Source organism: Drosophila kikkawai, chromosome 2R, assembly GCF_030179895.1.
Source record: "Drosophila kikkawai strain 14028-0561.14 chromosome 2R, DkikHiC1v2, whole genome shotgun sequence".
NCBI lineage: Eukaryota > Metazoa > Arthropoda > Insecta > Diptera > Drosophilidae > Drosophila > Drosophila kikkawai.
Genome location: NC_091729.1, coordinates 1,660,170 through 1,674,628, shown reverse-complemented (window position 1 = coordinate 1,674,628; position 14,459 = coordinate 1,660,170). Strand labels below are relative to the sequence as shown.

General features: G+C 35.0%; 1 protein-coding gene across 6 annotated transcripts in view; it reads left to right on the top strand.

Moving 5' to 3' along the window:
* Positions 1-14,459, top strand: part of LOC121502033 (transcriptional regulator ATRX homolog) — a 530,985-nt gene that overhangs the window by 115,436 nt on the left and 401,090 nt on the right. For 4 of the 6 annotated variants that reach the window (XR_011444421.1, XR_011444420.1, XM_070283645.1 and 1 more), the window contains 2 exons: positions 7,490-7,582; positions 7,645-7,695. The exons of the other annotated variants lie outside the window; for them this stretch is intronic. Coding sequence is in view for 2 of the 4 variants with exons in the window: in XM_070283645.1 (XP_070139746.1) it covers positions 7,490-7,582; positions 7,645-7,695 (144 nt within the window). In the remaining 2 variants the exon portion in view is untranslated. The remainder of the gene's footprint in view (positions 1-7,489; positions 7,583-7,644; positions 7,696-14,459) is intronic. 6 annotated transcript variants of the gene reach the window in all.

Sequence of the window (14,459 nt, the reverse complement as noted above, 5' to 3'; positions counted from 1 at the left end):
GTTGCTATCAATGGAGATGAATTGGGGGAGGATTGCCTTGATAATACACTTGGTGCGTGGAGAGACGTTTGGCTTGATATTGCAGGTGATTTATTTAAGTGGTGATCGGGTGGTGAGAATGAAAAATCATCGTCTATAGCGGGTTGGGAGTAAAATTGATCATCATCATCTCTATTATCATTGCGAGTATTCTCATAATCATCTTCTTCAGCACTTTTCAACCTCCAATCCGATAGATTGTATTCATCTTCTTCAGCATTTGAATTTTTGTTAGGCGCAGTATAAAATGTAAGTTTCCTCTTTTTCATATGCGGAGTTTTATTTTCAATCTCCATCTTAGTTTTATCATATTGGTTCTCTTTGTGTTTATTGTACTCAATTTTTTTGGTATGATTAACAAGTTCATTTAGCGGTTCAGTTATCGGCTTAAATGTTTCTTCTAAACCCATAGTATTCTGACTTTTAAATTGTTTTAGCTCTAAAAATTTTTTTTTTAAAGCACTTCGAGTTTTATTCAATTGTGATAAAATATTTTGGTTCATTGTGATGAAATTTTAGAATGTTTCAATCGAAAGAACAATACTGGTTATATCTGTCTCGGAGTCTGGTATGCACTGAGAAATAATTAATAAATCATGATCATATATACCTAATCTGATAAACCGACCTGATAATCAGACCTGATCTGTTTACCAGGTCTGATAAACCGTATCAGGTCTGATAAACCGACCTGATAATCAGACCTGATCTGTTTACCAGGTCTGATAAACCGTATCAGGTCTGATAAACCGACCTGATAATCAGACCTGATCTGTTTATCAGGTCTGTTTTCATTTTTTAACTGAAATATAAAGGCTGAAAAAAAATAAATTTCCCAAGTCCCTTTTCCCAAATAAAAATTTTTAATATTTTTTATATATATATATAAAATGTTTTTTTTATTTATTTTTGTTTTCATTTTTAATCTGAAATATAAAAGTTGAAAAAGAATTTTCCCAAGTCCCTTTTCCCAATAAAAAATTTTTAATATTTTTTATATATATAAATTTTTTTTTTATTTATTTTTTTTTTTTTTCATTTTTAATCTGAAATATAAAAGCTGAAAAAGAATTTTCCCGTCCCTTTTCCCAATAAAAAATTTTTAATATTTTTTATATATATATAAAATTTTTTTTTTATTTAATTATTGAAATTTGTACTTAAATCTATTATAACGTTCCCATCCTTCAGCTTTTGGAGAGAATACGACCCTGAAGAAATGTTTTGGATTACCTCATCACTAAGGTGTGAGAACCTCTCCGGGAGGAACCATAATATTGGTGCCGTACCTTCCCGTCACCCGCCTGGCCGAATAAATATGAAACGGTATATTCATCGGCAGCTTGTGAAAGGTTAACTTCCTTTTCACTCTGCAGGCGTTGAAGGCCTGCATCTGAGGGTCTTCCTCAATATCCCTCAAAAGGGCATCGATGTCCTCCTGCGTGACCCCAGTGGGGAGGTTGGAGGCGGTTGAGTTGGATGAGGCGGATGAGTTGGAGCTAGATGCGGTGTTGGAGTCGGTGGAGCTGGTGGAGCTGGTAGAGCTGGTGGAGCTGGTAGAGCTGGTGGTGGTGGTGGTGAAACGGTTAATGATGCTGCTGTTGCTGCTGCTGTTGTTGCTGCTGATGCTGGTGGCTGCTCGCTTGCTGGTCGCTGAATGATATTTTTCCTAGACGAGGTCCCTGAATTTATACCCGCCAAGGAGCATATTTCTCCTCCCACTGCTATCCACTTGTACTATGGTATTCGGTCTCAAGGGATAGAACGTCTAGCTTTGTAAAAGGTCAAAGTGTCCACTTCATGTGAAGTGGTTACGAAGGGTATGGGAAGAATTACAGTCTAGCAAAAATTTAAGGCATAAATGCCCACAGTTAAAAGTACCAATTTTTTGGAAACGCTGATAATTATATCTTATTTTTTCCCCTAAATATCTAATTATTTCTAAAGGCGGCTGCAAGTTACCAAAACTGTCAAAGTAGTACGAGTCTGATCCTTTCTTATAATACGCCACCCAATGCGTTCCTTCTGATGATGAGTCTGCTAAATTTATTATTCCACACTCGGAATAATGTGGTACTTTGGGTATCTCATCTCTCATATAAACCCCCCGAAAATGTGGAATATTTTTAAAGGCAAACTTCAATATATAAAAATTGGAAAGTGCTGTCTTGGGTAGCTCATTTAATAGTTTTTTTGATTACATTTTTGTTTATTATTATTTTTGAAAATGATATGCCATAACCTTTCTTGTATGGTTGTAGGTACAAGCCTTTACCCAACGATACAGATTCCATTTTTCTGTTATGTCTCTGGTTTTCCTCAAGTTGTGCCTTTGCCATCTTTGCATTGTTAATTGATTTTACAATTGCAGCGCTACCTGACGCTAAACTACCCACAGCGCTAAGGGCTGTTAAAATAGGTACCAATAGTAAAAAACCACCAACTTTGGGAACTGCTATTACCCGTGGAATTACAACATTTTTCTTACATCCCATTGATTTCGATACTGCACTGCGTGCCACTTTAACAGCATTCAATATGTCGAGTGGCTTATTCTTTCGCAATTCGATGGTTGCCTTTTTGATAATTGATGCAAGAGATTTTTTCACCACTTTCTTTTTCTGTTGCTTTGCTCCCATACCAAATTTCTTTTTTAGCTTCATCATGTTTGTAACAAAATATGATGCAGCCCTCTCACTAATGCTGCTATCCGCTGCTTTTACTCGATCCCAAGCCCTATCAATTAAAATCGAGTCTGCTTTATGACGTTCCCCCAAATCCTTTGTATTTGAATATGCTATATCGTGTTCCCTACAAGCTTCGTCTAAGCCGTTGATACCCCGATCACAGCGAGCTAATCGTTTCTCTAGCTTCGTACCAGGTCCACAGTAATTATACCCAGGTATATGAGCCTCAAAGGGAAGAGTGTTTATTAAATTATTTATGAGACCTGTACCCTGTTTGACATTTGATTTATGACTGGTAATATTATAAAAATGTTTACCCATTTTATATCAACCTCAATTAACGACTGGTTGTCTTTGAATGAAGTACTTATCTCTAAAACATGCGTTTATTAAGACAAAATAAAAAAATCATAGTAAAAAACATTGAAAGTGGTGGTGATGGTGAGAGTAAACATCCGCGTCACAGCTCACTGCTACCGAACACGATCAGAGCTTTGGTGGTAGGTCCGTCCAATAGCGGAAAAACTAATGTGATGATTGCCTTAATCGAGGACCCAAACGGCCTGAAATTCGAAAATATATACGTCTATTCAAAGAGTTTATATCAACCGAAATATGAGTATTTGGAAAAACTTGTAAAACCAATACGTGGAATGGGATATTATACATTTTCAGCGAATGACAGCGTTTTGTCACCAGAGGAAGCTAAAAACAATTCCATCATGGTGTTTGATGACGTAGCGTGTGAAAAGCAAACTGCTATTCGCAATTATTTTTGTATGGGGCGACATAGAAATATTGATTCATTCTATTTATGTCAAACGTATACACATATTCCAAAACATTTAATACGAGATAATGCAAATTTTATTATAATGTTTAAGCAGGACGATATGAACCTTCGTCACATATATCGAGATCATGTTCATTTTGATATGAATTTTGAAACATTCATGGAAATTTCACGAAAGTGTTGGGACGATAAATTTGGATTTCTTGTAATCTCTAAAGACGATGATATGAAAGCTGGACGATATAGAAAAGGATTCGATCAATTTATTATACTTGAATAAATAATAATGATAATATAAATATAATAATATTATTGTGAATAAAGTCAGTTCAGACTCAAGCATCATAATGACTACATCATTGACAATAGCTCTAAATGGTAATACATCTGTACTTACCGAGAATTTTTTCCCACAAATTGAGCTAAAACGTAATTATGAATGTGCTCTAATTGATTTTTATACATTCAATTCTATACCGAATGTTGATAAGGGGAACAACTTATTTCATATTGGGAACAAAGTCATTGAAATACCAATTGGCTCATATGAGTTTGATGATATTTCAAAATATATTATTAATAAGCTCAAGGAGTATGAGCTTCAAGACAGTATAAAAATAGAGTGTAATATCAACACTTTACAAGTTCAAGTTATTACTAAAAATGAGACCGTATATTTTAATCATGAACGATCAATTGGTCGTTTATTTGGATTTAATAAACGAAAATTAAGACCACATGAGAAAGAAGTTTACATCTCGGATAATCCCGTCAATATTTTAAAAATAAATTCTGTTAGATTGGAATGCAGCATTATAAGCCGGTCATATGTAGGGAATAAATCAAATCATGTGCTTCATGAATTTGGAATCAATGTCCCCCCTGGATATAAAATGAACATAACACCACGAAATTTGATTTATTTGCCTGTGAACACCAGAGAAATAAGCACACTAGAAATACGGATAACTGATCAGGACGGAGATTTAGTTAATTTGCGTGGAGAAACTGTATCAATCCGTCTCCACTTACGACCGACAGAATGATTATTTACAATAAAAGGGGTACTCATCGATCCTTTGATAACATTATCAAATCTAAAGCTGAAGTGAAAGCACCATCATCTTCACATCAACGCCCGGCCCTCACATTAAAAAATAAATTGATTTTGAAATCGTTGGGATTTAATATTAAATAAAGTTTATCAACTAATATTCAAATGAATGAGATCTTTTATGTCCAGGAAAAGCCTGCTAACGATGAATCTATTATTAAAAAAGAGTTTCATTCATATTATCCATATCAGCAGAACTTCAAAGCAAATGATGAAGTACGGATCAGTTTGCAAAACCAAGATTTGTATGTCCTTCCATGTGAAAGTTTTCTCCATTTTGAAGGAACGCTTAGCAAAATTATTGACTCAAATACAGGAACGACTAGTACAAATGGCGTTAGCGGTTTGCTCAAAAATAATTGCATGGCCTATTTTCTGGATGAAATAAGATATGAGTTGAATGGTTGTGAATTGGATACGACACGTTTTACTGGAATAACAACGACTATTAAGAACTTTCTCTCAGTCGGCCAACAGGAAGGAGCGGCTTATCGCAATGCAGGGTGGATTGGCGGGGACAATATCCCTTCTGGAGGACATTTCAGTTTTTCTGTACCTTTAAAAATGTTGATGGGGTTCGCTGAAGACTATAAGAAAGTCGTCTTAAACTGTAAACATGAGCTCGTTCTGTTACTTACGAAAAACCCTGACGATATGTTTGTGAAAAATGTTGATGGAAAAATCCATAATATTGCTATAAATAGTATAAGTTGGAAGATCCCCCACATCGTTCCAAGTGACAGTGCTAAAATTAAAATGTTTAATGTAGTAAAGAGTGGAGCTAGCCTCCCACTCGCATTCCGGAGTTGGGATTGTTATATAAATCCGACATTGGTTCAGGGAACACATCATATATGGAATGTCAAGATGTCTGCAAATAGAGAACGTCCACGTTTTGCTGTTATTGCATTTACATTGAATGGAGAACTAATTACAAACAATTTGAGAAATGCAAAGGTATATCTTAATTCTGAAGTATATCCCTATGAGGATTTGAATGTTAAATATAATGAGAATCGGTTTGCTGTCTTGTATGACATGTATACAAAATTTCAAGAGAGCTATTACAATCGAGAACCCCGAGCTCTTTTATCTCCGATGGAATTCATGTCGAAGGCTCCTATTGTGGTTGTTGATCTCTGATACCAGAACGAGAGTGTCAAATCAGGAGCGACTGATATAAAAATTTCCACTGAACTAACTGTTGCGAGTGAGATAAATACAAAGGCATATTGCCTTCTCATCCATGATCGACTAGTTGAATACTCGCCACTAACTGGATTGGTTCAGCGTATCGTCTAACAATTTGGAAAGGATTACTTCATTTAAATTTTTGAATTCATTGCAAGTAGACGTACACGGATCCATCAAAATGCTAACACTAAAAAACAAAGACATCATCTCAACCAGTAATAGCATTCAACAACTTGTAAAAAAAAGAAATAATTTCATGAAAATGTTTAAACATCAAATTTTCCCCGAACATGAGCAATATCTGGAGGAGTCGCTCAAATATTTTTATAAAAGGATGGCTGATACACCGCTGGTTTCTAATATTCATGGGCAACATTTCACATCTTGTTGTTGGGCACATGATAATGTCGAGGATGGAGTTGATACATGTGCTTGCCATTTCTTTACTGTACGCTCACAAAAATCATTAAAAATTATGAAAATGTATGTTAATTTGGAACACCGCTTTTGATTATAATAATTGAAAAATAAAATTATATTTACAAAAAAAAAAAAATAAAAAGATAGCATTTTTTTAATGGTGGAAATGGGATATGGGATATTTCTTTTGCAGCCTTTACTTTTCAGATTGACTGTGGATTTGAGTTTGGGTGGATGGGGTGTTTCACATTGCACCGACTGTTGAGAAACCGTTACAAGTGCATCCTTCACCCATCCAGATTTTTGGTGAGCTAATTGAGCAGGTTGTTGCACGCACTTGATCTAGTGTAGGTGGGATGAGGGTGGGAAAATTTGACTGCTCTGATCCTCTTTCCAGCGGCCCTTCAGTGGGAAAACAAGTGACCTTTTTCAAGTGAGGTATCTCACAGGGAAAATCACAGTCCTGAGTCGTGGGTGGGAACATGTTTCGACTCTGGCGCCCTTGTTCACTTACACCCCGTCCCTTTATCAAGCGATGGATGTTGCCTGAACGTTCACGTCTGGCGCCCTTGTTCACTTACACCCCGTCCCTTTATCAATTGAGGATGTTGCCTGAACGATCACGTCTGGCGCCCTTGTTCAAACGAGGATCCACCCCGTCCCTTTTTCAAACGAGGATCGTGGGTGAACGTACACGGGATGCTCCGGATCACTCCGGGCGGAGCAGGACCGCCGCCGTGCGCCCTTTTTCAATTGCCTTAAGTGGGTGAACGTACACGTGTGGACAGGATCACTCCTGTCGGTGCAGGATCTCCCCGGTGCGCCCTTTTTCAATTGCCTCACCCTCTAAGTGAGGGGTCGTCGGAGCACGTGCATCGATCCGGGGTCGCTACCGGGATCGCTCCGTTGCATTCGCACTCGTATCCATATCCCTGTGGGAATCCCTTGAACACTTGATCTCAAGTGTCCTTTTACATGCACTGACCCTAATTTATTCCATCTTTATTACCCCCTCTTATGACAGGTTCATATCTCCCCCTAACTAAGTGCATTTTTATTATCTAAACCACTCTAATTTTGACAGCTAATCCATTAATTGCATTTTTATTACCCTTTTTACCGACATCAAAGGTCCCGAAACCAGGCTTATTTAACTACTTTTAAGGTTTTTAAAACCAATTACATAAAATATTTATTAAATAAATACTAATGTTATGAAAATACATAAACATATATTTTAAGATTTCACTCTATAAATCTATATTGGAAGCCATTGAAGGGCGTGGAGAAAGTCATGGAAAAAGTTTAATTACTGATTATACAGTATTAAGAAAAGTAAGTAAAAATAAAAAATAATATTTAATAGCCTTAATATTAACTTTTAACAATCATAACAGATTTGGACCCACCCTAAAGTCTTGGAAGACGCATGGAAGAATGCCACTAAGGTAAGCAGATTCTAACTTATCTCATTATATCTTGTCCACATAAATATATATAAATATAAATAAATATATCCCACTTTTGTTAAAAAAAATAATTCGAAGAACACATAATTTTCATATACGTTTAAAACCTTTTAGTTAGCACAGTGTTATTTTCTATTTTTAATTATTAACACCGAAGTTATAATTTTCTTTCTAAAAATTTATCAAACATTTGTATGCCAACTATATCGTCCGATCCGGCCCGTTCCGACATATATAGCAGTGAGAGCATATAGCAGACTATATGCAAAGTTTCATTCAGATAGCTTTTAAACTGAGGGACTAGCTTGCGTAGAAACGGACAGACGGACGGACAGACGGACAAGGCTAGATCGACTCGGCTGTTGATGCTGATCAAGAATATATATACTTTATAGGTTCGGAAAGGTCACCTTCACTGCGTTGCAAATTTCTGACTGAAATTATAATACCCTGCAAGGGTATAAAAAATCAAAACGCAAAGCGTAAGTATAATACCTTGCAAGTGTACAATAAATGTTTTCAAAACAATTAATGCACATTTAAATTCCCAATTTCATTTGACAGTTATAAAATAATATTGTCGGATTTCCAAAATATCAATATTAAAATTGTAGAATCGTAAAAATGCCATACTCGAAAAATGTGAAAATATGTTGATAATATATCATATAATACGTTTCTCAGTTCCTTCCAAGCCATCACGTTAGTTTCGGCCTATAGCTTTGGATATTTGTAAAACTAATTTCGAGGCACACGATCCTTTTCGTGTTTTATGTTCGCTTTACAACTTCAACAAAATTAATATTTTAAGACACCTATCCTTGCCTCTGACCACCTGATGTGAGTCGGAGCATATCATTAAAAAACACTCCTTATCCGGTCTGAGGTAAGGATATGGATTTAAAATGGCAGATATTTGCTATTCTTAATAAATAAATAAATAAATAAAAATTGTCGAATTTAGACTTTTTTCTTGGAATTCTTCAATCGGTCCTATGGTCCTATGAGATAGTCGTCCGATTTTAGTAAAATTAAATATGAAATTTTGAAATAATACAAAATGACCATATCTCAAAGAAGATAAATATTCGCTGAAAAACAAAAAAGGGATAATTTTTTTCTAAAAATTTTCAGATTTCGTCCGATTTTCATAAAATTAAATCCGACATTAAACAAGAAAGGAAGCTAACTTCGGCACACCGAAGTTTGTATACCCTTGCAGATTGGTTTCGATGTTTATATTATAGATTTAAATGCTGAAAACACTCACAAAACAGAGTTTCATTATATTTTACCTATACTTATTATGTTTACAGTTTGACAGTTACAGTTTTACATTCCCAGCTTTACATTTTTTCTACATTTACCGATCGTTTATATGACAGCTATATGATATAGTTGTCCGATTTTCATAAAATTTTTACCAAAATTCTGAAATAATAAAAGAAGCTTATATCTAAAAGTAGATAAGAATATGTTAAAAACAAGAAAGGAAGCTAACTTCGGCACACCGAAGTTTGTATACCCTTGCAGATTGGTTTCGATGTTTATATTATAGATTTAAATGCTGAAAACACTCACAAAACAGAGTTTCATTACATTTTACCTATACTTATTATGTTTACAGTTTGACAGTTACAGTTTTACATTCCCAGCTTTACATTTTCTCTACATTTACCGATCGTTTATATGACAGCTATATGATATAGTTGTCCGATTTTCATAAAATTTTTACCAAAATTCTGAAATAATAAAAGAAGCTTATATCTAAAAGTAGATAAGAATATGTTAAAAAAAAAACGAAGTTATAAATTTTATACCCTTGCAGGGTATTATAATTTCAGTCAGAAGTTTGCAACGCAGTGAAGGAGACGTTTCCGACCCTATAAAGTATATATATTCTTGATCAGCATCAACAGCCGAGTCGATCTAGCCATGTCCGTCTGTCCGTCTGTCCGTCTGTCCGTCTGTCCGTCTGTCTGTCTGTCCGTCTGTCCGTCTGTCTGTCTGTCCGTCTGTCTGTCTGTCTGTTTCTATGCAAACTAGTCCCTCAGTTTTAAAGCTATCTGAATGAAACATTGCATATAGTCTTCTATATACTCTCACTGCTATATATGTCGGAACGGGCAGGATCGGACGACTATATCATATAGCTGCCATACAAATGTTCGATATATTTGTAGAAAAAAAATTATAACTTTGCTGTTTTTCAACATTTTTGCACAATTTTTTAGATATGGCCATTCTATATTATTATAGAATTTTGGTAAAAATTTTATGAAAATCGGACGACTATATGATATAGCTGCCATAGGAACGATCGAGAAATAAATAGGAAAAAAATTATAGCTTCGTTGTTTTCCAACGTATGTTTATCTACTCTGAGATATAAGCTTTTTTTATTATTCTAGAATTATGGTATAAATTTCATAAAAATCGGACAACTATATCATATAGCTGCCATAGAAGCGATCGGTAGATGTAGAGAAAATGTAAAGCTGGGAATGTAAAACTGTAACCGTCAAACTGTAAACATAATAAGTCTAGGTAAAATGTAATGAAACTCTGTTTTGTGTGTGTTTTAAGCATTTAAATTTATAATATAAATATCAAAACCAATCTGCAAGGGTATACAAACTTCGGTGTGCCGAAGTTAGCTTCCTTTCTTGTTTTCCTATTCATTTGCCGATCGTTCCTATGGCAGCTATAAGATATAGTCGTCCGATTTTCATAAAATTTTTACCAAAATTCTGGAAAAATATAGAATGGCTATGTCTTAAAAATGATGCAAAAATATTGAAAAACAGCCAAGTTATAATTTTTTTTCTAAAAATTTATCGAACATTTGTATGGGAGCTATATGATATAGTCGTCCGATCCAGCCCGTTCCGACATATATAGCAGTGAGAGTATATAGAAGACTATATGCAAAGTTTCATTCAGATAGCTTTAAAACTGAGGGACTAGTTTGCGTAGAAACGGACAGACGGACGGACGGACAGACGGACGGACAGACGGACAGACGGACATGGCTAGATCGACTCGGCTGTTGATGCTGATCAAGAATATATATACTTTATAGGGTCGGAAACGTCTCCTCCACTGCGTTGCAAACTTCTGACTGAAATTATAATACCCTGCAAGGGTATAAAAAACGAAGTTATAATTTTTTTCCTATTCATTTGCCGATCGTTCCTATGGCAGCTATAAGATATAGTCGTCCGATTTTCATAAAATTTTTACCAAAATTCTGGAATAATATAAAATGGCTATGTCTTAAAAATGATGCAAAAATATTGAAAAACAGCCGAGTTATAATTTTTTTTCTAAAAATGTATCGAACATTTGTATGGGAGCTATATGATATAGTCGTCCGATCCAGCCCGTTCCGACATATATAACAGTGAGAGTATATAGAAGACTATATGCAAAGTTTCATTCAGATAGCTTTAAAACTGAGGGACTAGTTTGCGTAGAAACGGACAGACGGACGGACGGACAGACGGACGGACAGACGGACAGACGGACATGGCTAGATCGACTCGGCTGTTGATGCTGATCAAGAATATATATACTTTATAGGGTCGGAAACGTCTCCTCCACTGCGTTGCAAACTTCTGACTGAAATTATAATACCCTGCAAGGGTATAAAAATAATACAAGATGACCATATCTCAAAGAAGATAAATATTCGCTGAAAAACAAAAAAGTTATAATTGTTACCTATTAATTTCCGGATCGTTCCTATGGCAGCTATAAGATATAGTCGTCCGATTTTCAAAAAATTGAAACCGAAATTCTGAAGTTATACAAAATTACCATATCTCAAAAACTATGCAAATATGTTGAAAGTTATAATTTTTTTTCTAAAAATTTATCGAACATTTGTATGGCAGCTATATTATATAGTCGTCCGATCCGGCCCGTTCCAACATATATAGCAGTGAGAGCATATAGAAGACTATATGCAAAGTTTCGTTCAGATAGATTTTAAACTGAGGGACTAGTTTGCGTAGAAACGGACAGACGGACAAGGCTAGATCGACTCGGCTGTTGATGCTGATCAAGAATATATACACTTTATAGGGTCGGAGAGGTCTCCTTCACTGCGTTGCAAACTTCTGACTGAAATTATTATACCCTGCAAGGGTATAATAAACTACGCTATATTTCTGCTTGTAAATTAAAGCATATACAAAGTGACATTATTGCATCACCTTTTAAAATTAGTTTCATTAAAATAGTCAGCTCGCCGCGAAAGTGACTTCTGTTTTTGTCGCGTGCAAATCCTTCATTTTTTTTAATTTTCTTAAAATTGAGCAAACACTCAAAATCAAATTTGCACCAATTATAGTCCTAGGCAAGAGCTATAAGTTATATTTTTTTAAAGCTATATTTATAAAAAAAAAAAAAATTAAATGTACCATACCTTTTTTTTTATTTGACGCGTGCGACATTTTGGAAATGCCCATATGTTTTAATAGTCTCTATTCTCTCACTATTCATAACGCAAAAGTATGCCATATAGATAAAACTAATATATTTTTGGTATAATTGGTCTTATAAGAAACAATTCTTATAGGAACATTAAATTATAGAATTTGATTATCTTATTTTTGACCTATAAATCGACCACTGTGATATATCCCAAAATTAAGGTAATTGTAACCTATACATTGCCAATAGATACCTCAAATATAGTTTTTATTGAATTATATACCTATAATTTATATATAGAATAAAGTAAAGGTTCCTAACGAAAAATATAAAGCTTTGTGTCATTGCGGTACAGAATTCACTGATTTCCCTTTATAAAACTGCTCTTTACATTGTTTATCATTGACCTCTCGCATGTTAAAAGAATAACTCTTGTTGACGATTTTGGTACCCGCCTAGATCTTAAACTATCGTTCTTAACATATCTCTTGCATAGTTAATAAAGCCAGAGGCATGCTCGGCTTTATTAAAACGTAGTCAAAGCAATTCTTTCGTCTGGAGTGCTGTCTGTCTTCGCCCTCCGTGGCCTCACCTGGGATGCTGACTTGAGACTTACTTCTTATTCTAGCAGACTTTTATTGATTACCTTTCCCTCCCTGCTAACCGTAAAACTTGTCATACATATTTCTTAATAACTTAATAAGCGGTGATGTTGGGAGCCCCTACCTGCTAGGACAGCTCAATTTCCACGCTCCTCGTCTAACATCTAGAACTTTTATCCCCTTCGTAATACATCATGTACAAGGCTAAAGCAGAATTGTCGTATTACTCTTTAATTTTATTCCCTTATCCTATAATAAAATGTTGGTTATTTTATTAATTTTAGGGTCATGGTGATAAGGAATGAATTAGGTGCAGAGTTCTAAACGCAATTGACATCATAACGGTATATCAAGGACGACACATATAATTTACTTCCGTGGTTGACCACTTGGATCAATATCGGGTAACATACAGTGCGTCACAAAAGTATTTGTTGCAAAGGAGGTTATGAGGAAAATGTCAATTTTAACATACGTCATTGTGGGTCGTAATCAATTACAAAATGCCGAAAGGTACGGAGTCAACATGTGTATTTTTTTGCTTGGATTATTTGGGTAACACGACTACGACTACGGTCACACCGATCGAAAAAGGTAAACAATAAAAACGGCCGCCATTCGTGGCGTATTACTATGAATTTCTGAACTCTTTCTAATATTTTTTTTTAGGTTCAGAAACCAGCAAAATTAAATAAAAACAAGAAAGGAAGCTAACTTCGGCACACCGAAGTTTGTATACCCTTGCAGATTGGTTTTGATGTTTATATTATAGATTTAAATGCTGAAAACACTCACAAAACAGAGTTTCATTTCATTTTACCTTTACTTATTATGTTTACAGTTTGACAGTTACAGTTTTACATTCCCAGCCTTACATTTTCTTTACATTTACCGATCGTTTATATGGCAGCTATATGATATAGTCGTCCGATCCGGCCCGTTCCTACATATATATGTAGCAGTGAGAGTATATAGACGACTATATGCAAAGTTTCATTCAGATAGCTTTAAAACTAAGGGACTAGTTTGCGTAGAAACGGACAGACGGCTAGATCGACTCGGCTGTTGATGCTGATCAAGAATATATATACTTTATAGGGTCGGAAACGTCTCCTTCACTGCGTTGCAAACTTCTGACTGAAATTATAATACCCTGCATGGGTATAACAATAAAAGAAGCTAACTTCGGCACGCCGAAGTTTGTATACCTTTGCAGATTGAAATTGGATCATTAAGAATCGAGCCATTCTGGTTAAATAATAAAAAAAAAATTAAAAAAATATTTAAAAGTTGAATATTTATACATAGAATAAATAAAATGCTGAAAACACACACAAAACAGAGTTTCATAACACTTTACCTATTCTTATTATGTTTACAGTTTGACAGTTATACGGGCATGACACTGCCGCATTAATTAGAGACTGCATTAAAGATTTGAAAGCGCTATAGCGTTTTACACAAGTGCGAGCAAGACGACCATATGGCGCTCTAATGCATTAGAATAATGCATTAGCTACTTCATTGCCGCGATAATCGATAGATCTACATATTATATACTAGATACTCGATATGTTTTTTGAACTGAAAATATATTAGACAAGAAAGGAAGCTAACTTCGGCACGCCGAAGTTTGTATACCCTTGCAGATTGGTTTTGATGTATATATTATAGATATAAATGTTGAAAACACTCACAAAACAG